Genomic DNA, 23,114 nt, shown 5'->3' with positions numbered 1-23,114 from the left:
TCAACATTGCAAAGGTGACGCATCTAACCTTGCAAGGAGTGCATCAAATCACGATTCTGTGTGCTTGAGATAGTTGGAGATCGTTCCCGGCGCCAGAATAGCAGTTTGAATTTTTCCCCATTGACTTATAATGGTGAGGTCACGAAAATGACCTGACCTCATATGACCTTTAGGAAAAATCCGAGATATACAAATTGTGAGACTCATAATGGATACTAGATCCTGCAAGTTTCATTTCCCTGTGACTTCTCCTCTGGCAGTGAGGGCGTTGCGAAGTTGCGACATCTGAAGACCGTGCAGAGGTTCACTTATGACGTCATAGGTCAGTGACCTGACCTGACCCAAAAATGCAGTTGGTGTCAAAAGATCTGGCTTGAATCAAAGGTCAGGTATGCTAAGTTTCGGCTCTCTATCGCCAGCGTGTTTGGAGCTATCGCGAAAAAACCCTATGGGGGGGGGGCACCCGCCCCCCCCCCCCTCGGCCGGCGAGGGCTAGATGTTGCCTGGGAGAATATGAGCAGGTCTAACACCTCACCCAAGGTCACCTCAGGGGGTGACCTTGGGTCACTGCAGGCCTACGGAGCATTTGCCAAGACATGAAATAGGACTAATTACAGGACTGTAGTTAGTCCGTAACAGAAATAGGACTGTAGTTGGCTAGTTTTGATATGGCCCAAGTCTTGATATGGCCGCGAGGAAAAAAGTGGCCTGTATTAATACTGCCCGGCCCGTATTAATGCCGACCGCGAGGCAGTCCGCATTAATGCTGACCGGGGGCCGTATTAATACGGGCCAGGCCTCCGGTCAGTATTAATACGGGCCGGGCAGTATTAATACGGACCGGGTTTTCAAACGGGCCGTAACATATATATATATATATATATATATATATATATATATATATATATATATATATATATATATATATATATATATATATATATATATATATATATATATATATATATATATATATATATATATATATATATATATATATATATATATATATTGCACGGTGTACCAACCATCGCCGGAACTATTGGTTTTCTATAAAGGTACGCGCCGGACGGGGGGGGGGGGGGGTACGAACCCCTCGCCGTTTCGCCCCTAATAGAGCTAGAGGCTAGAGCGTCGCGAAAAAAGAGCGTGTGCGCCGTTACAAGACGCAGTGATTGGTACCTACCCGAGTTTAAGGTCTCAGGTCAACCGGTGACCTCTGAGGTCAGGTCAAGTGGCCCAAGGTACGGGCTCGGTTTTTAGCGAATAACTTCGTAAAAAATGGTCACAGAGCCGCGATTTTGACAGCATCGTGTTTGACTTGCTCAGGCGCGTCGAAATGTGTACTTTTTGTGTGTACTCGCGGTTTAACCCTATTAGTGGCAGGGGGGGGGGGGGTTGTTTTTATCCACCCCTCAGGTTTTTCGGGAATATCTCCGAAACCGCTGAAGCTACGATGCTGAAATTTTCTGACTTTTCCTAAAACTAAATTGGGCACATTTCCTGAAAATTTCGGGTGAGACTAGGTCACGTGACCTAAGGTCAACTTTTGACCTTTCGACCTTTCGAGGTCAACATACATATGTTTCGATGCGGATCGACGAGAGGATCACGATGGTGCTATTAGTTTGTTCCTAGCTGGGATACCTTGAAAGTTATTCGAGAAAAACTTCATATATGTAGTGCCGCAATTCTGACTTCCTTTTTGCTCCTGTGACGTCATCTTTGACCTGACCTGATAATGACATCAATAAAAATTATAGACCTTGTCCGTGTGTACCCTGCACCGTTTACCGCTTGTCGCTATCTTGCTTTATTCTCGAGATCTCGCTGTCGCTCCCGCTCGTCACGTGACCTAGGGTCAACTTTTGACCTTTCGACCTTTCGAGGTCTACATACATATATTTCGATGCGGATCGACGAGAGGATCACGATGGTACTATTAGTTTGTTCCTAGCTGTGATACCTTGAAAGTTATTCTAGAAAAACTTCATGTATATGTAGTGCCGCAATTTTGACTTCCTTTTTGCTCCTGTGACGTTATCTTTGACCTGACCTGAAAATGACTTCAGTAAAAATTATAGACCTTATCCATTTGTACCCTGCACCGTTTACCGCTTGTCGCTATCTTGCTTTATTCTCGAGATCTCGCTGTCGCTCCCGCTCGTAATAATGGACAGGTCATAAAAATGACCTGACCTGAGGTCAACGCAGGGCGATATCCACTTTTTTATTTTCGCATATGAATGACAATTGATAAGGCTTTAATCGTCATCAGACAAAATTGCAACTTTCAGTGGGGAAAATATCAAGGTCACTCTTCGAAAAATAGGTCAAAAGGTCACGTGATCAAATATTTCAAAAATTGAAAATCCGAGATAGCCAAAATGTTTGTTGGTTGATTGCGAGTTGAACCATATCAAGTTTTTATCGTAGAAAACCAATAGTTTCTGAGTTATAGGCCGCCAAACATAGGGCTGCAGCGCGACCTGCTGGAATTGCCCGAGGCTATATCTCGGAAACCGTTGTTCGAAGAAAAAAATCCTTGCCACAGCTGGCTTCCCCGCCCATCAGAACCCCTTACACCAGTTTTCAACGAAAAATAAAATATGAGGGTGCAAATTTAATTATTTATTTGTCGATTTGTCGTGGAGCGCCCCACCCTCGAGATAATCAATTTTGCACCTACCCTGAATATTTCATGACCCTGACTCAGATGACCTTTGACCTGTGACCCATTTCTCGAGACCATGTTTGGCCGGAATCGCGATTCGGCGTAGGTATGTCGGCCCGTATTAGCCGCGAGTTTGCAGTTTTTCGTGGTTCCAAACGTTCAAACATGTGATATGATGTTGGTCCCATGCATTAGGGTGGGTGTAAAGGTCATCTGAAGGTCAGGCCAGGTCATTGACCTTTGATGACCTCGGTTCACTTTTTCGAGTTTTACATGTTTCTAGGCTCGTTTTTTTTTTAGTTGAATTCGAATTTAGCAATCATCTGAACATTTACGAAGTAGTTTTGTACCTTCGTAACATGTTACGAAGCTTGTAGAACTCAGAAGCGGTTGACTTGTTACGAATACCCGGCAGGGCCCCTACTGGTTGAACTAACCTGACCTGGCCTAAATGCATCTGTGATCAATGAAATGCATGAAACTTAGATTACTTTACTAATACCGAAATTTTTCGTATCCCCTTAGGTGTATATGGCAGCCTAGCATTTGCTTCCAAACTATGCCGAGAATGGCGCAGCTGATACATTATGTCATTCAATTTCATCTGGGGGCGGCGGATGTTTTTTTTTTTACACGAGTTGAGTCAGTGTGGTGTTGACCGTGGGAATTTGCGAGAGATTTTGTCAATTTAAGTTTATTCTTCAAAATATTCTTCGCCACAATCTGTGGCCTTTGCTTACTATTATTGAGCCTTTGTTTGAGCTGAAGTAAGCTGAATCGGGCCCTGGGGTGCTGAGGCGTAGCAACCTCAGCCTCTAGTCCTGACCTAAGCCAAGCTTAAACCAAGATTCTTACAGATATGATATAAACCTAAGCCATGTAATGAGAAAGTCTGATGCAAACTGCAAAGTGCATCCAGTCAGGATAGATATCCCTCTTTTTCCTTTTTGAAATTAGCACCATAAATTCATGTTATTCTTAAGCTAAAAAGATAATAAATGAGGTGATGTATTACAGCCTCACACTCACAGACATGCTTTCAGTGCTAATACGTACTGCTCAGGGGGTCATCGTTTCTATGTTGCGCCATAGGGAAGGCTTTTTGGGCCAATCAGAAGGTAAATGACGTCAAAGGTCGTCCACTTTCTTTGCTGTTTTCTCAACTAAAACGGGATGAAGTGGAACGTTTTTGGTCTCAAATGGTTTAATAAGACATTTTCTACATGTTGTAAAGGTTACAATACCTAAAAACTTGTAGTCTTTGATTTCTAGCGTAGCAGTGAATTAGTTGGGAATTACGATTTATGACAGTGGTTTAAGGAATTGAAGCAGAAATTTTGTTATTTTTTACATTTATTGCGCGCGTGTTACAATCTTCTGCTTGCAAATTTGTGTATTTCAATTGATATCAATTGTTAGTTGTTATTTGATACTTTTCTGTCTGGCATTTCTGAGTTTTTTTTTCTGATTATTACCAGCAAGTAACGTTAATAAGAATTATCATATACTTTTGTAAATGTAGAAATATTGGTATGTATTCCAATACCAAACAAAATTGCATGTTTGTAGTTTGTTTGTTTTAAGTGTGGTCAATTGTCTAAAGCCTAGACGGACAAAGGAAGCTGCAATTGCTTCTGTAACTCATGTAAGCTGCCATAATTGATAAGTATCTGGACATCCACGGGGGAGCCATCCGCTTCTCTTCTGTCTTTGACAACCAGTACTTTTAGAATGAGCGAGTGCTTTGCATTACAAAGATCCGGTCCAACAGGCCTGCAGTCCGCACAGCCGGTAAATGTGAAGATGAAGTACAGTGAAGATAAAAAATCTAACCTGACCTAACCTTACCTACTAACCAAAAACTTTCAACTTGCCAACCTACAATCTACAAACTTACAACCTACTAACCGAAAACCTACAATTTAAAGCCTACAATCTACCAACCTACAACTTAAAACCTACTGACTCACGTCTCACTGTACTTCATCTTGATCTACACATATAATATTGCACAGCCTACACAGGCCTCAAACTTCTGTGTGCACTATGGTGTCAGGCAATTGGTGAGTGGTTTGCTGAATATTTTTAGGTGAACAGGATTCCTTTCAAATTAAAAAATTGTAATTATGAATGAGTAAGTATGTTTTGTGTTCATTTTTTTATTGGTTTTAGGGCTCATGTGTTTTCTTCAATCCTTGTTAGCGCATTGGTATGATGGAGGAGTATCACTCCAACTCCCCTAGGCCCTAGTTTGATTAGAAGAAATGTTAACTATGTTATGACAGATCATGACCAAAGTACCTGGAGCAGCGTTTAAAGTCACATCTTGTTTACAGTGTCCCATCGACCAGCTGTGGTGACGCCAGTCGCCAACAGCTACAGCGCTTTTCCAGGAGGCTTCAGTTATTCTGTGACTGGTGACCAAGGCACGACACATCACCCAGCAACTCACAAGTAAGTGAATCTGTGTGTGTGAGCAATGTTAATGTGCCTATCTGTGCAGTTGTGGCAGCTCCCAAAAACAATTACCTAATTCAAAGGGGAAAATGACAATGGAGCATGGCTAATTTGCTATCATATTTAGTGCAGGCAAGGTCAAAAGGTTGTGTCTACCGAGTCACATACAATGACAAACTGTTTTACACAGGTTGTTTGGCGAGTTGCTGACATTCATCGATTTAGGCAGCTCCTTTGCCATGGCATTTAGTGACTAAAATACAATTTTCCAAGCAAGGAAGTGACATTTTTTGTTTACTGAATAGTTATTCGTTTTACTGGGTATTATGCATCCTTCAGCCATCCTTAATTTGCATTTCATGGAAGGTTTTTGTTTTCAGTCTCGCTGGCGGAGAGTGTTGCTGAGCAGCTGACCAACTGCGGCTGCTGGAGCGTTTCTCAGTCGTCGACCTCCGTAGACTGTCAAGTCTCCCTGGCCTTCTGCGACTCAAAAAGGAGGGATTTTTATCTGTGTTTACCATACAAGAGACATTTTAATCTGACGATTCGATCGGATCTGGATCATGAATCCCGAGGCGGTGTGACAGATGGTCGAGGCCGGCGCGCCACGCCAGACGCCTTCTCGCGCGGGGCGTGCTCAGGTCAGTCAGGTTGCGCTGCCGGACTCTGCTCCGAGGAGAGAAGCACATAAGCGCAGTCAGGACGCGAGTGTGGTTGCACCGCCCCGGTCCCAGCAACAACATGGCGGTGGGGACTCACAGCCCGGCTGATGGTTCCAGATCGTCTCAGCGCAGCTTCTTCTCCGGAACTTGTCCGGAACCCTTGCGCGGCAGCGAGGCTGTTGGTTCGGAGCCGACTGATGGAGGACAGCAAAAGAACAGCAGGACAGGACAGCACCCTAGCAGTAGCCTTCAGTCATGTGGCGAGAGCTGGGCCCCGGACCGGTCGAAAGGGTGCTCACTGCTCAGCTGAGTGGGTAATGTCCGCGTCTCGTTAGTGTTCCCGGCCAGGTCCTGAAGGGTAGATGAGGGCGGGATATTCTCCTTTATAGACGCAGAGCAATGCCAGAAGAATGGTTTTGCGATCGAGTTGCATGCGCTGTCCCTGCCTGTCGCTCCTGCTGCCGCCGGCGGGGTTGGCGCTAATGGCCATTGACTGGGCTGCTGTGTTTGTAAATTAGGTTGGATGGACCCCTGCTCTTAGAGTTTTGTGTTGGTCGCTGGTAACCCATGTTTTGTGGCCAGCGTGTTGAACCCACGTAGTGGTTTGACCCCGTGGGGTGCTGTGAGACAGCGCGGAGCGACGCGTGGATGCTGCTGAAACACGCTGATGTTTGTGTGTACCTATCGTCATTTTGAAGTGCTGCTTGAGTTTGCTCGTTTGTTCTGTCTTACTGTTTTGTGTTTTCTACCAAGATAATGTCGATAAGATTGTTCAATAAAGTTTGAGTTGAGACTTCCGGACCGGGAAAGACAGACGTCTGAACCGGGGCCGGCAAAGGCGTCTAAACCGGGACCGATTGAGGCAGCTGGACTGGGATCAACGAATGGCAGCCAGTTCTGGACCGAAAGTGGCAGGGCTGCATCCGATGCGCCACCACATACCGTATCACTGGCAGCCATATGCGTTCCTGTCGCAGGCCACCGTTCACGCTTCAGTTTCGGCGCTGGTGCCCCGGCCGGGTATATGCTCTGCTCGGTATACCTAACTGTTGTGAGCGAAACCTCGTAATCGTACGTCTAATGCTATAGTTGTTCAAATCCGCGTAACTTATGACATTCTGGCAACTATGCTGACCCATAACCAAGCATAGGTCAATGTTGGCTCAGTCGGCTACGGTCGAAGTTATGGTGTTTTTCCAGCCGATAATGCATCAATATAAACTCCTTCCACACTGGTTTTTGTGGCACCACATTAGCATAAACCGGTTTGTAGAAGCTGGTATAACGTAATTTAATCGTTCAATATCGCTAAAGTCGTCGCAATTCCCAAAAACGTCCGCATATTGTACTGCATGCGGCTGCCTGATCCGTGAGGGTGGACGACCTTTGACGTCATTTCGTCAGCTGAGCAAATGTAAACAAACCGCCTGACGATTTTACCTCCTAATATACGGCCTTGGTACTGCTCCTCTGCGTAACCCTCAATATCCTTATCCTTGAATTACAAGTTAACCCTAAGATGATGGTGAGAAAACACACTTCTCATGCTCAAAGTTCAACCCTTTTGCTTGTTTTGGTCTGCAGTTTCCACTGGACCTTTCAGCTTAAAAGTTATTCTAGAACACTGATTGGAACTGTGTCCTTTTCCTTATAGCATTATGTTTGATAGAGTGTTGCAATCCATTGTTTTTTAAAGGGACCCTCCCACCTTCAAAAAAGTTAATGAATTGGCATAAAAGTGATGTAGCGTGAATCACAAAGAGCGAAAATGAACATCTACCAAATTTTACCGGAAAATATTCAACCGTTTTCGAGATATAAGACTTTTATTTTTGTTTACTTTTTGGGAATTCCGCTGTTTCTATGACGTCACATAAAGGTTTTCTTTACGTCGGCATTTGGAAGCAATAATTTGGTATCAAAGTGCGACAAATATTGCGCGAATGATGCGTTTATCTTATCAAGGTCAATATATGATGGCCAACAAAGGATTCCAGGACAATTCTTCTTATGGCATTTTTTCGTATCGCAATTCTTCGTCTGCAAATCTTCGTCAGGGCATTTATTCGTATCGCATTACTTTGTCTCGCATCAGGGTATATGAAAATCGGCTCGCATTTCTTCTTCAACGCAAATATATGCAAGAGTAAGCATTGATGGACAAATAAATGCACCGACGAAGATTTGTAGACGAAGAAATGCGGACGAAGAAATGTCATGCGAGGATTCGTTCGGGTACCATGACATTTATGTGATTTCAAAGTCAAGGTTCACAGCTGATCTGCTAAATCAAGCCAAGAATCCAAACTATCAAAAAACTATAAATATTTGTTTGTCTGTCACAGAGGTCTCAAGCAATATAAGGTTGACATATGTTGAATCAAAAATCTACTGCCACAACTCACATCTCCTGCCTTAGTTTATCATTGTTGTTTTAACTTGCTTTCAAGAGAAACAGAAGCCAGTATCTGATATCACTTCAGATGATTGTTTCAAGATCTGAGTTCAAATGGAATTAAAAGCAAGATCAAGATGAAACAGGGATTATTGCTGTTAAAGTAGTTTGGCCATGATACAACAGGCACATAAATCATTAGCCAAATCAAATACTGGTTGGTTTGTCAAGATGTTTGTTGTCTGTCGTCTGTCGAGCTGCTATGAACACTGAACGCTCTCACTCTTACTTTAAAGAGAGTAGTTTAAGTTGAATGGTAGTGAGCTGTAATTAGACAAAGCAGCTATTCAGTGCTCACATCAAGCCAGGCTAGGAAATGGCATCAACTGTGGTGGGAGGAAGCAGGTTCGGCAGGCCTATGTTGTAAACTTCTGTTGTGTCTTGTGTTTGATCAACTGATGTTTTCTGCTCTGTTTTGTGCAGTGATAGTAGCAGGTAACTGCATGCTTGTCAAATTATGTGAATAAACGAATTCATAATTGCATTTTTCTCTCCATGCAAGGAACAAGCAAGATGTTGTAGAAAATGTAATAGAGGGCTGCATTGCTGATTTCATGCACTTTATCAGAGCTTTATTTAGAATTGCTTTCCTGAAAGCTACACACAGGCCACAGCACTGAAATTCACAATGTCATAGCTTTTGGCAGAAAAAAAGAAAAGACTTGCCTAGGTAAAATTGGCTGAAAGTATGGCAGAGCAGGTCTTGATGCGTATGCCCATCCGTGTGCTTGCCGAAGCCGAACTGACTGCAACACATTAACTCTGACCCACCATGGTGGCTGGCATATCCTGAACTTTCACCACTCTAAACAAGACAACTTTCAGCCCTCAGCATTGTATTAAAACACTGTACATGGCAGTTGACACTCAGAATTTGTTTCAGTGCCATCCACGGACAACATCAGTCGCCATTCACCAGGCCAGTAAAAACAGAATAGATAATAGCTTCAAACCCATGTAGTCAGAGTTACTAGGTCTGCACCTCAAAACAAAATCCAGGTGACATTCACCACGCCAGTAAAAAAAACAGGTAGGTACTTAGGTAACGTAACAGCTTCAAATCTGGTAACATGTTGGTCGGACTTAACACTACCATATGTACATGGAATAATATGATACCAAACAATAGTGCAACCATTCTGGACAACAAAAGTGTATGATAAAATTAATTTAGAATACTTTGGCAGCATGATTTACGAGCACAGGCAGGCATTACCTACCAGCCTTCTCAATGCTCGTAAAACCAACATTGTAGTTTTGATTTTACCTTACATGATAACACACTTGGCTGCAATGGCACATTTAATTTAACACTGTGAAAAGACCAGTTATAACCACTTCACAAGCACAATTGCACCTCATGCCGACATCCTTTTCCAAGGACAGTCAGCAGCGTCTTTCGTCAAAACTGGAAGATCAATCCCCTTTCAACTGTTAACATCAAAAATATTTCTTCATGGTGTGATCTGCTATGGAAACCTTGCGGGAAAAGAATTAATGTCAATTGTCAGCTCTTCAAATTTCTTTGGACTTAAACTTGCAGTACCATATCCAGTTTGCTTTGATATTTTGCTTTTCATTCCATGTTGAAGTTGAACACCAAGCTCCAGATATAGCAGGCAGCTTGATCATCTTCGGCCTTGGTATAATATCAGTCCAAGTTCCAGTGGTGGGTATCTTCTAATATTCAAATTAACATGAAAAGCAATAGGCTTTCTCAGCGCCGAAGACGGATTTCACGTTGATATAAAAGGGAGCTCAAGGTCAGCAAAACTCGGGTTCAAGGAATGGCGGGCGTTGAAATGACTGCTGACGTCATCAACAAACCGCTAATGGTTAAGAGATAGGGACTAAGTGGTCCCACCCTGCAAGTAAAGGGAAGAAATTTCTTGAACACCATAAAGCTGCGGGGGTTGCGACCAGGATAAATGGTGGTTTCTGAGCCTGGCCGCAAACTTGGCTATCTCAACTCAAAACTAATGTTAAGGTGGGATGGTCCCTTTAACACAACTGTTTTGTAAGCTTACAGATGAAAATATTGCAAATGTTACAATTAATGTTACAAAAGTTACAAGTGCCTAATGAAAATGAGTAACTTTATTTTTCAGGTTTAGCTGATTGAAAAGAACATGGCAGCAAGGCAAGAAGAGCCAGGACAAAGAAGACAGGCATCTCCTGCTTGGGCAAGAGATGCTTCTACAAAATATCTGTAAGATCTATTTGTCTCCTGCTGCTCATTGGCTGTATAATTTGGGAAGTCTAGGGAGCTGGCAGCAGGCAGGGTGGGGATAATTCTTGATATGACTTTTTGTAGTTTGGGCTACTGCTTGGCTCACTTTGAAATTAATTGTTCTACTATATTAGAAACATTCTGAATTGTTGGTGTTAATAGCCATTCTTCAGTTTTCACATTTTCTGCTCAACTAACACTTTGTTCTGTCCTTTTTTTTTAAACCTCCAGGTTTACGTAGTTCTTTTCTAATCCGAACTGTCTGAAGGGAGGGTAGCTTTTCATAGATCAGTAAATCATCCACCAGTTAAGTATTTGTTACTGCTGAAATATTCCTGACTGAAATCTGCCTTTTTATATTCCAAGAAGTGCAAATGTTTAGGCCATCCGATTGATACATGCCTATTGTCTATCCTCCTCCTCTGTAGCTGAAAGTGATTCAAAAACAAAATTGATAGTGGAAAATGCAGGGTGGATTGTGACATCCCTGTGTACATCATTTGGTAGGAATGTTTTCAATCAACCTCACTCAGTTTTTCTACCACACTTGGAGTCTTATGAGGACCGATTGGGCGGCACTGACACGCTATTCAGGCCATCACCGACCATCCCCCTCCTCCGCCCCCAGTCTGGAGTTTGAGCGGTACTTTTCGGGCGGCGCCGGGTCGTTCGGCGCGCTGCACGAGCAGGCGCTGCTGCGACAGCTGGCCGGCTGCGGCCTGCGCTCGCTGGCCTGGCGCCTCTTCCTGCAGGTGCTGCCGGTCGACCCCGCCAGCTGGGAGCTGCTCACCAAGGAGCACCGACGCCTCTACAGCCTGGCCAAGACCACCTACAGTGATTACACGGATGTGAATGACACGCGGATCAGGTGTGAGGTGAACAATCCGCTTTCACATGACGAACAGGTGACTTGGAGTGCGATTCTGTCTGTGTGGGGAGACTGATGGGGCTTGGGATACTGGAATTACATTATTTCAGTTTTGTTAAAGGGACCCTCCGACCTTAACATTAGATTTGAGTTGAGATAGCCAAAATGGGGTCCCTGGCTCACAATTACCGGTTTCGGCACTCACAACATCGAGAAATGCCTTAAATCGGAAATATTGAATTTCAAAATTGCAGCATTTTGATTCAGAGGGGCTAATGCTTAGGAATACCCCTCTGAATGTGTGACGTAAGCGCAAATATCTAACGATTTTTAAATGTTTGACTAAAACGTTTTGTAGCACGCGGTGGTATATGCTATTTGCGCGCAACATCTGCCGCAAACGCCGCACTTCTAAAATAAAGTCGCTAGAAACAGCAGAGATCCCAAAAAAGTAAACAAAAGTAAAAGTCTAATATCTTGAAAACCGGTGAATATTTTTCGGTGAAATTTGGTAGATATTCGTTTTCGCTCTTTCTGAACCGAGCGACATCACTTTCATGCCAATTCATAAACTTTGTTGAAGGTGGGAGGGTCCCTTTAATGTCGATAAGTTTACCATACAATGTCAAGCAAAGATGTCTCGCTGTAATGACAGTCGCAGGAAATGGTTTTCTCAAATGACGCTCGCTCAAATGACGCTCGCTAAAGTCCTTCGCACCGGTGTTTACCGCTGCCTTCCACGTGCCCCCCCCCCCCCCCCCCGCGATGACTGCCGTCTTTCGCATTCCCCTCCACCCCACATCTTTCTCACCACCCCTTCCATCTCTCGTTCAGAGTCCGTGGCACCGTCTGTTCGAGCACGCCGACCTGCGCCGGGTGATTGAACAGGACGTGGTGCGCACCATGCCCGACGTGGCCCTCTTCCGGGACGAGCACGTGTGCCGCTGCATGACTGACGTTCTGTTCGTGTTCATGCAGAAGCACCCGGAGGTTGACTATGTGCAGGTAGGTGTGTAAGAGAGGGTGTGTGGACTGGAGGAGCGTGTTTGTGTGTAGGGGGGGGGGGGAGGAGGGGGAGGGAGTGATGGCGTCCGACAGGGAAGGGCTGGATGGGATGTGTATTGTGTAAGATCTGGTGGTGAGCATTGGCTTGGACACTGGTGCGTTTTCATGTGTTTATGAATTGAATGCTCATATGGGGTTGTCCAGTAAGTTTATGCGGGCTTTAGTGACGGTGTTCGTATTCGGGTATATATAAGTGTCTACAAGTCACAAGTCACAAGATGCGTAAAGATGTGGCGATTTAACGATTTGGGCTGCTCAGGGAAGTTTGAAGATTTGAGCGTTTTAGGGAGATGATAAGATTTGGGGGTCCCCAAATTGAGGACGCTTCGGCAGTTGGAGCTGAAATTACCGGTTTAGTGTGTTCTTTAACCCTCGCCCATGTAGGGGGGGGGGTTGGTGCAACCCCCCCCCCTGAGGTTTTTCGGAAATAGTGCAAAAACGGCGGCGCGCAGCGCCGCCAAATTTTGGGTACCTTATGGGGCAAACCTTGCGCATCTTTTGATAAAAAAAATTTGACCGGGTCATGTCAGGTCACGGAGTTATGACGTCACAAAGGGAACAGCCTCCGGCCGGATTTTCACAAACTGAGTGCCAACGCCCGAGGTTTCCTGCCGGTGGTACGGAGATCGGTTGATGGATCGTGATGAAACTTCCCATGCATGTTGGGGCAAGTATTGGCTATCATATGGTATAAGAAACTTGACCAAGTCAGGTCAGGTCACGGAGCTATGACGTCACAAGAGGAACAGCGTCCGGTACTATTTTTGAAAAGCGCCCGAACCACTATTTTGCTAATTCTTGTCACCTCAATGGGAATATGCAGCAATATTAGCTTCTATAGGGAGCAAATGGACCTCCCAAATCCAAAAATACAATCAGATTTCAAAAATTTAAATTTTGATTTTTCGAATTTCTGCCGCCGACTGTGACCTTGCCGACTTCCGGCGCTCCCAACGCGCCATTTTTAGAGCTAGGGAAACGAAATACATACCAAACGATAGAGAATTGATCAAGGAACACGATAGTGAAGGTTTCAAGTCGATATCTCCCACCGTTTTGCCGCAATCGCCGCCGAAAGTTGAAAAAAGTCTATTTTTCCGAAAATTTGACCTTTGACCGGTCAAAAGTAGGCCAAATGTTGACCTAGGACCAAAAAATATACCACTAATCGCGAGATCTCGGCGAGAGCAATCCGTTGGTCTTTTCCGCTAAGCTCTACGACGCTCCGTTTTCAAACGCCAAGGGGGGGGGGGGTCGCACCTGCATGGGCGAAGGTGGCAGATCGCCGTTTACGGGCGAGGGTTAAGCGGAATCTGTGACATTAAAAACTGGGTCAACCGGTTAGTATCACGATTAAAATGGGTCAATGTTACAACAGTCCGACATGCAGTGCACACTTCTCGTCATGGTTTGGCAGGTGACATAAATGCCAGCATGGACACTGTCAGATCGGGTACCATGTCGCGCTGTGCTGCCTGGTAATGTCACAGGCGCGAACGGACCTGCGTCACTCGATGAACCACGTGAATCGCACAACTGTATCGTGGATTTGCCTCGTGGCCCAGTTATGTCATTGTATGAGTAACGCCCGCTGTCCATCCTTTCGCACAGGGAATGCACGAGCTGCTGGCTCCCATCATCTACCTGCTGCGGAGAGAGTACAGCAACTTTGCCGATGTGCGAGCCGCTCATCGTGCCAACCAGTGAGTGGCTACCGAACAGTGTATGAGAGCTGTGTACGTAATCTGTCCAGGCTTCATTTCTGGTTTCCTAATGAACAACTTTGCTTACCGTTTAGCTGAGGGAGAATCGAAATTCTGGAAAGGTAGGGGATTTTATGGGCAAGACGTATTTGCTTTAAAACAGCGTGCGGCTGCCTTAGGTTAAAAGTTCAGGACACTTTCCGAAGCTGGCTATTGCGCGTTAACCTTTGACCTAGTACTACGTCCCGCTTGACACTGCTGATCCACTAATGCACGAATCAGATACAGTGCCCTGTGTTGGGATAAATCGGTTATCGGCCGCTGTTTTTTTCAGCTAACCGGCCGTCTTATCCGAACAGTTATCTAAATAACATCCTAGCGATGCACGTAGTACGCGTCTTAGGAGACAAATCTTCGCTATTATATCCATTTTTGCCTGCTGCTTATTACCCTATTCAATATTATGTCGTAAGGCATCCGGATGTACTGTGAATGCCTGCTTTCCCCTATGTTTCCCTTTACCAACACTACAATGCTCCCATACTAACAGCTGTCGTGTACCCTTTCAGCCCCACATTCGACCTTCTAGAAGTTCTACTGGACAAGGACTACGTAGAGCATGATGCCTTGTAAGTACTACCCCAGAGCATTGTTAAATGCTTTAGCGGGAAATATTGCAATCGCGAACAGTGAGCTGAGCGAGCATTGTGTCGTGGATCTCTTATCAATCTTGTAAATGGAGTTACGGCATTGTGACGTCACTAGTTTTTCGGTTATCCGGGTCACGGCGATACTCATCCGTACAGTTTTCCGTTTTTTTTTCCCTTCCAATGTTAGGGTTCGAGCATGGTTCGAGCTTTATAGGCAATGGTAGATGTTACAGGGAAAGACACTCAGTACATCCGGGTTTGTGACGATTGCTTAAGATATATTTTTATGTCTTGTTGAAAACGGTTTCATGCTTCGTGAACGGTATGTGTAGTGTGTTTGTGGAGGATTATGACATAAATATACGTTTTTACTGTATTTTGGTGTTGGTATTTGGTAATTACATTTCTTTTCGACGCTCAGCTGTCTTTGCCCTAACCCATTGTAATGCCACCTTGCCTTACACTATCCGCCTTCACCTGACCTGCCACCACGTCCAGTTACATGCTGGAGAAGCTGCTGAAGATGATGGACTGGAGTAGTTCGGTGAACCGTCGCCGCGAGTACGAGGAGATGCAGCGGGCGCCGCCGCCCGCGCCCGATCTCCTCCACCCGCCGCTCTTCGCCAAGGTACACTGCGCGACGGGAGGGTCGTGGGAAGGATGATTCATCAACGGTTCGACCCGCGACTAGTATAAAGCGAAAGCACGCTGCTTCATGGCTGCAGACTTTCATCAGTTGCATTTAGCGTATTTCATCCATCTTATAGCATCGAAACTGTCATAGTCGAATCAATATGATGCTCGCCTGTCTCGTGTCGTCTGTATGATGCTTCGTTCCTCGCCAGACTCCAATTGCTACATCCCCTTTCGACAATATCCCAATCGCTTCCCTCCGTGTCTGCCCCTCAGGACCGGGCCAGTCCTAGTGTGAACCAGTGGGGGCCGTCGCCGTGTAACCGCGCCGTGCGCCGTCACCTCTGTATGATCGACTACGACCTCTACCTGAAACTGGCCGAGCTGGGCGTGGAACCGCAGGTGTTTGGGCTGTGAGTTCTCACGCGCCGGGGAGTTAACGCCCGAGTGGCGCCGGGTGGGGCCGACGGCCGACCGATAACCGGTTCTGGCTCACGTGATTTATTGAATGTGGTTAATTGAAAGATTGATCAGAGGAGCTTCTGCGCATATTGATGACGTAGTACGTACATTTTTTCCGTATCTGAGATCTATGCAGACGTTGAAGTCAGTCAAGTTATGTCCTGCAGTGTGTAAGGCTTTGTTTCAAGCTAATGTTTCTCCCACCTGATCGCTATGTTTATGTGCCCGGCAGTAAGATGTTCCGACTGCTGTTTGGCCGCGAGTTTCGTCTCTCGGAGCTCTGCTCGGTGTGGGACGCCCTGTTGGCGGACAGCCACGCCACCAGCACGCTCGACCTGGTGCCTTACGTCTTCTGTGCCATCCTTATCTACAATCGGCGACAGAGTGAGGAAGCGAGGGATGGTATCGAGGGGGGGAGGGGGTCTAAGGGTGCATTGACTGGTGGGAGAAGGCTCATATGATGAAGGTTCGTGTTTCATCTCATACACCGGTGAAGGGTACCAAACCAGCAATTTTTTACGGATGAGCTGTTGATACCTAGGAATGGTTTATTATAAAGAGACATTATGAAGCCCGTTTACTGTGCATTGAGTGCCGTTTAGGATTAATCATGGACTACAAGTTCGAACTAATTATAATGCACTCGAGGATGCCATAGATAAGTCCTTGGGTTGTTCCTGTGCCTGCGATCCCCGAGCTCGTCGCCCTACCTCTGACTGCGCTGGTATCTCCGCGCCACCTGCCTCAGTTCTGGAGCGGGAAGGAATGGAGGCGCTGACGCTGCTGCTCAACCTGCCGCCCCTACCGGACATTGCTGGCTGCATCGCCTTCGCACTCCACATCCGGAACCCTCTGGTGGGTGCGAGCTGTGAACGCCCATTGTAGGCGCACCAATCAATGTCGGTGCTGCGTTGACGTTGACCTGCATTTTCTATTGACGGTGCTGCGTTGAGATTTGACCTTCATGGCGATAAGCTATCCAGACGTTTCCTACTAAAGTTGGGATCAAATAGTCTGCATATGTACTTATTGTGAAGATTCGATTAGTCGCGATTTATCACTTTTCCTGCAACTTTGAACCTTCAGTTATACCCCTTTCTGTCGCAGGATTATCCCAAGCCGAACAACTTTCCGCCCCCGCCGCCGGTGTCGCCCCGTAAGCCGGCCGCCTCCAAGATCCGGCTGCGTCGGCGGTCGGTGGAGCGGTCCAAATCCGCCGTCGGACAGCCGGTGAGTGCTGGTGGGAGGAACACGATGGGAGGGGAGAGGTAGGGGAAAAGACTGTCTTGGAATGAATGCTGGACAGTGGACTGAACGGGAGTCATTGAATGACGTGGCGTTTGGTTTCCATGCCTAAAACATTAAACGAGAAAGGTAAATGTGAAAGATGTCACTGCCAGGAGTCTTTGACTGCAGGATATGTGGAAGCCGATAAGATGTAGCGTGCGCATACGCCTGACCGCTGTCAATGACTGCTCATTCAGCTATCATTAGTTAAAGGCCCTCTTGTGTCATCTCTCCGCACAGTTCCGTTTTGTCCCCCATACTGTGACGACTCTATGTGTTATTCCCTCAGAAGTCTGAGAGCGGTAGCGGCTCGGTCAGCCCGGCTCGGCCCCGCAGTATGACCCAGCCGCCGCCAATGTCGGCGCCGGGCCGGACCGGCCTGGTCGGCCTGGCACGCAGTGGATCAGAGACCGTAGGTAAGAACTCGTGGCAGACACTACAGCCATAGCATGTGTATCTAGGAGCAGAGCTGCAAACCCGTAAGAAATTCGGCAGCATGCATTATTATATTGATTATGAATGATAATAAACTAGTATAACGCCTTTTGGGGCGACTAACGGAGCGAGCGAGAGGGTGGGCCTTGCACGTGCGAAATTGCGAGGGGGTACCTCCAACTGACTTGTGCACGGCACCCTACTAACCGGTCTCTAGCGATGTGCCAAATTTGAGCGCAATCGGCCCAGCCGTTCTTGAGATCTGGAAGTGACACCCTGCACGTGCGCACGTGCAAAATGGGTCCCGACTGACTTTTGCACGGCACCCTACTAACCGGTCCCTAACTTTGTACCAAATTTGAGCGCAATCGGTCGAGCCGTTCTCGAGATCTGGAAACCACCCCTGCACGTGCGCACGTGCAGCAGCACCCCAACTCTGGCACATGGATATGCATTGCGTAGTGAGCAGGGTTGGCAGGGGGTGGCAAAAACTGGTTTTTGCCAGTGGTTTTAACCGGTTTAAACCGGCTGGCAGAAACCCTGGTGGCAAGAACTGGCAAAAACTGGCTAAAACTCAGATGGCCAAACCTACAACTTTTCTAGTTAGGAATGGATTTGAAATGTACAAATGCATTTCTGGTAGTTATATAGATGCACTAAACATTCTAAAGCTGCCTCATTACTTATCCCTGCTTAAAATGTCTATGCATGTCGGTAGACATCCACAACGGAACGTATTTCCATGTAGGGGAGAGTGGGGCAAGACAGCCACGGTAAGTAAGGTGTCATGCGGTGCCGTGCGCATATCAGTGGCAGATGCCCCTTCGCACTTCTGATTGTGCAGGACTCACCCAGTCACCCTTGCACTGGCTCATTTGTCACCCCAAAAGGCATCTTACTAGCTCCTTATGGAAAGCCCATGAAAATGTTTGAGTTATGAAGCATTTCAATGGTCAGTGTCACTTCTGTTTGAAAGCATAAAGCTTTCACCGAATTCTCCTTAAAATGCTTCATGTTCAAATTCATGTCCAAGCATAGCATTGTGATATTTCTTAGTTTTTACCAGTTTTTGCCACTTTTTGCCGGTTAAAACCGGTTTAAACCGGCAAATGGCATAAACTAGTTTTTGCCGGCAAAAATGCCAACCCTGGTAGTGAGTGCCTACCTACATGCCAACTTTCAGCGCAATCGGCTAAGTAGTTACCGAGATATTGCAACAATTACAAAACTGACCTCTCTTCGTTTTGCACGTGGCACGCGCATAAGGGGTCACCCACATGCATCGGGAATAGGCCAATATTTGGTAGAAGGAATGAAGCTACCCTACAAAAATTACCGCATGTAACTCGGTCAAGTGGTTGCTGAGATATAAGCCTCGCAAAAGCGTCCGCACGGCCGGCCGCTCATACCTCAGAAATTTCCGTTAATCTAAGGAAAGACTCCGCTCGCTTCTCTCGCTCCGTAATAAGCACTTTTCTGTGATTTCACTTGATAATTCTGCTATGAATTATGATTTTAGTTGCATTCATTCATTCATTCATTCATTCATTCATTCATTCATTCATTCAATCGTTCATCAGCCCATCTTCATTCAGCCTCTGGGAGCGCCTTACCTATACCTTATGTGTCCATATAAATCGCACTCGTTTTAAGCCCACCCAGACGCCAACTGTGGCATCAGCGGAATATCTGTGACGTCCTTTGTCTCCCTCTCACAGTGTCGCGGTCGGGGTCAGCCACCGTAGCGGCGGCGTCGGCGGATCTCGTGACGTATGGCCCGCCGCCCGTGGCCATGAAGGATGTGTCTGCACTGCGGGGAAAGCACGCCCTGCTAGCCTCGTCCGAGGCGTCTGCCTACGCAGTCATGGAGAGCAAACAGACGTCCACACCACCCGAGTGGAATCCGGTCAGTGAGAGAGAGCCTTTGCGCTGTGAGCGAAAGTCAGTGGAAAGTAAGAGCGAGTCCGTTCACAGTGAGAGTGAGCCTGTTCACAGTGGGAGGGAGCTTGTGCATAGTAAGAGCGAGTCTGCTCACAGTGAGAGGGATCCTACGCACAGTGAGAGCGAGCCTGCTCACTGTAAGAACGAGTCTGCCCACAGTAAGAGCGAGCCTGCTCACAATGAGAGGGATTCTGTCCATGCTGAGAGGGAGGCTGTTCGCAGTGAGACTGAGGCTGTGCATAGGGATCTCCGGTCTGTGCACAGCGGGAGCGCTGATCAAAGTGAGAGCGAGCCTGTTTCAGCCAAAAGCCAACTCGCACACAGCCAGAGGGGATCCTGGTTAGTGTCTGCCATCTCCACATTGCGAGCCAGGCTGCAAACAACAAGAATCGAGGCTGGTCAGTGGTGGCGTTTTCCACAAACGCAGCTTCTCGCTAGGAAACGCGCAAACTGGCGTCGTCTATGACGTTCTATTGCTACCAGAGAAAATTATTGCTAACAACTTCGGAAAACGTACCGCGGGCTTATGTCTAGTTCGTACAGATTTCGGAGCGGTACCTACTAACATAAGCAGTATAAGTGCTAAAATGGCTACACATTCTTTCCAGGCTTCTGCTCTGAAGTAGTCTGGTTTCAGAGCCGCGTCGACTGTCATCTGTCGAGCGTAGTTAGTATGTAGTGTAGCTAGTCACAACGGTCTCATGAACTTAGCTAGAGGCAGCCAGAGCTATTGGGGCTGATAAGCTACTCAAGAAAGCGCTCGTTCGCTCACCTAATCATCTATTTCTGAGGAAAGCAGCCATTCGTTCGATAATTGAGAATGACTTTAGATACCAAAATAGGCTAGCGCTTACCTTTTTTCATTTCTTGAAGTTGACAAATATCTGGATTAATGATTAATCGAAATCTTTTGGCTTTCTTACCTTACAGGACAGAAAGACGCTGCGAATGTTTTACCGAAAGTTGTGTCTGAGTGTACCGAACCTGAGATGGTTCTAGTGCTTCCTCGTGAGGGAGTGTCCTTCGGTCGGTGACGCGTCCGGGGTCAGGTGACGGCCGAGGCCAACGTGTGACATGCCGTGACGCGTGGTGACGTGTGACGTGACGTCGGGTGGTATGGGGTGATTCTTGTGCCAATGGTGATGGGTCGTCTTCGCGTTTGGTGATGTTAAAGGGATTTTTGTTCTTCTTTGGGACGTTTTGTTCTGCTTTGAGAAGTTATTGGGATGTAGAGTTTCTCTCAGAGAGCTCCACACTGTGCTATGATTTTCGTCTTACCAGTCTTCAATCTGTGATTACTGCCGTAATAGGCTGGTGTGTTGAATTTGGGCGTCTCACGCCACTTTCTTCAAGAGTTCCAAGTTTCCTCTTTGGTCGGTTTCTGGCTGTTGGGACTGGTTGTTCGTGTAGCGCGTTGCTGTTCCATTTTCGTTGTGTGCGTGCTTTGCAGTGGTGTTCTCCGGTGGCAATGTCGGGCGGAAATGTCGTGTGTGCATGCTTTTGGGTGACGGTGTGTGGCGCGCCGGGCCGCGGTAGCAAATACGGATGATATCTTTGATTTCATTTGCTTTTATGTCGAAGGCGACCGCAATATCAAGGCGTCTGAGCCTTGGACTAAATTATCCTAGGCGTCGCTGCTTTGGCGAATTCCCAGGCATTAGAGTGATGTATTTCATGATTCCTCAGATTAAGTTTAATACAGTGTGTAATTTTTGACGTCTTGGCTCGATCTTAATGTTAAATCGTAACGACTTTGTTTTAAGGTGTTTATTACAAAAGATGTTTTGCAGCGTTTGGGTGTCTTTGTTGCAGACGTTAATTATCTTGTGTTTCATAGTTTAATAATTGCATTTCATTGCAGACTTTAACCACATTATGTTGCAGAGTTTTAACGACGATGTGTTCCAGGGTCTGACGGGGATGCCGTGCAAGGTGCGGCGGGCGGTGCTGCGCCAGACCCTCTGTGTCGAGACCATGGACCGGCTGCTGCAGAACAAGGAAGTTGACCTAAGGACGCTCAGAGAGCTAGTCAACGTTCAAAAACAGGTCAGTGTTGTCCAACTTCTCCAAAGTTCACGGAATGATGCCAACACAATCAGCACCTATGCTGCATATCTCATTAGTTTTCTGTAAGTTATAATTGGGAATCGCCATCTTACTAAAGGCTTTTGATGTCACGTCCTGTTTCCGCAGCTGCTGCGTGACCTGTGGCCGTTTGGCGGCGGCTGGAGCCCGCAGCCGCAGTGTCCGCGTCAGCCGCCGGACGGGACCAGTGACGAGGAGTCTGCGCCGCCGTCCCTCTCCACCCCGGTCCCGGAGGACCTCTACCCGCCCTCCGCCGCTGATATTGTGGAGGAGGTCACCCCGGAGGACGGCTCGGCACCCGTCTCCAACGGCCTGCCCGCAGTGGGAGTGTCGCCCGCGTACGACACTTTGGCTGTGGATGTGGCCAACCTGAGTATGTCGGAGGCCGCCGAGCAGCGGTGAGCGGCGGGCTGTGGACGGACAGATCCTGTGATAGACACAGAGTGATGTGTACGGCTGTTTCCCGGACTAGAATGGCAACCGATGAACGTAGCGAAGCTTACATATTCTTGGACACATCCGTAATAATTATTCGTGCCGGTGTGGTGACAAGTGGTGTCGCCAGGACGACGTCTCCCGGCCGGCGCGATATGACCAAGTGACTGGTGTCTCACAGAACTTTGTGCCAGTCGGTGCGATTGTGTTCTTCGGGCCAGTACTGCAATTGCTCAGCCGTGGTGTGGCTGCTACTGGGGCCGATATCGCGGTAATGCGTGGGTTTGTGATAGTGTATGGAGGCTGTGGACGCTACGTATGCGCTGCATTGTTAGCCATGCCAGACGGCTGAGCGGTGAACGCTTTCCTTCCGTTCTGCTTCCTCAGATCTGAACAGTGCTGCAGAATAGCGAGTGACATGTGCGGTCCACTCCGACTTGTGTGTGTGTCTGCTGTGACGTGTGCCATAGTGTACGTCGGGGTGGCTGTTTTACGTTTGTACCTCCCGTGTATCTCATTTGGATCCCGTCTCAGGTATCCGGGGCTCCAGAAGTGCTTATAGTTCTTTTATCAGCCGGATCATTCCATTGTTGTATGCTGCATGCCAGATCTTCAAGTACAAGTATATTTAGTTATGCATAGGCCACTGTACCGGGCTGCGCCTTTCTTGGTTCAACGATCATATCAACGAATTATAGCCAGTTCCTCGTGTAATAGCTTGATTTTTATTGAATCGTATTGGGGCATTCCGAACTATACCTACTAATGTGATTAATTCCTTTTACGGGACTTTAAACGAATCTTACGATGCTTATTTATCACAATGCATTACTGTGGTTTTACGTACACGTCAAATAATAAAGCAAATGGTGAACAATGCAACAGCTTGGAGTCATTCTGCATTACGGGACCGAAATGCGCGACTGCGAAAGAACAAAGGTCAAGCTACAATATCAAAATATGTGACTTTGAGGAAGTTAAGACTTTTTAAACATGGAGGTAGAATCTGCAGCAGGGCACGTGAACTGTAGGCTCTGTGAGTTGTGTGGATTTGTTTCGGATTTGTTCCTTT

At 46.7% G+C, this 23,114-nt stretch overlaps 1 protein-coding gene across 24 annotated transcripts; it reads left to right on the top strand.

Moving 5' to 3' along the window:
• The first annotated feature begins 3,292 nt into the window (after positions 1-3,292).
• On the top strand, positions 3,293-22,924 carry LOC122387872 (TBC1 domain family member 5 homolog B-like). 24 transcript variants are annotated; one of them, XR_006257702.1, is made up of 16 exons: positions 3,294-3,312; positions 10,357-10,457; positions 11,107-11,383; positions 12,181-12,351; positions 14,023-14,114; positions 14,684-14,743; positions 15,263-15,392; positions 15,674-15,810; positions 16,092-16,243; positions 16,608-16,714; positions 16,967-17,089; positions 17,436-17,562; positions 19,300-19,487; positions 19,745-19,920; positions 21,431-21,568; positions 21,716-22,924. XR_006257702.1 is itself a non-coding variant. In XM_043378472.1 (15 exons), exons 2-14 carry the CDS (start codon positions 10,378-10,380, stop codon positions 21,526-21,528), a joined length of 2,175 nt encoding a protein of 724 aa, XP_043234407.1. In that variant the 5' UTR covers positions 3,293-3,312; positions 10,357-10,377; the 3' UTR covers positions 21,529-21,568; positions 21,716-22,924. The 24 variants fall into 24 exon arrangements, 17 of the variants coding, with proteins under 17 accessions (XP_043234407.1, XP_043234409.1, XP_043234415.1 ...); XR_006257705.1 differs by lacking the exon at positions 3,294-3,312 and adding an exon at positions 3,320-3,334; XR_006257703.1 differs by lacking the exon at positions 3,294-3,312 and adding an exon at positions 3,330-3,441.
• The last annotated feature ends 190 nt before the right edge of the window (positions 22,925-23,114 follow it).

Source organism: Amphibalanus amphitrite, unplaced genomic scaffold (assembly GCF_019059575.1).
Source record: "Amphibalanus amphitrite isolate SeventyFive unplaced genomic scaffold, NRLGWU_Aamphi_draft 000301F_arrow, whole genome shotgun sequence".
Classification (NCBI taxonomy): domain Eukaryota; kingdom Metazoa; phylum Arthropoda; class Thecostraca; order Balanomorpha; family Balanidae; genus Amphibalanus; species Amphibalanus amphitrite.
The sequence above is the reverse complement of the archived record's forward strand: the minus strand, read 5'-3'. Positions and strand labels throughout refer to the sequence as shown.

What these genes read in the sequence shown, in the direction of transcription:
- LOC122387872 (XM_043378472.1), top strand. Translation starts at nt 10,378, where the DNA reads ATGGCAGCAAGGCAAGAAGAGCCAGGACAAAGAAGACAGGCATCTCCT. An exon ending in GATGCTTCTACAAAATATCT is followed by an intron (nt 10,458 to 11,106) that starts GTAAGATCTATT and finishes CTCCGCCCCCAG; the next exon opens with TCTGGAGTTTGAGCGGTACT. An exon ending in AACAACAAGAATCGAGGCTG is followed by an intron (nt 19,921 to 21,430) that starts GTCAGTGGTGGC and finishes GATGTGTTCCAG; the next exon opens with GGTCTGACGGGGATGCCGTG.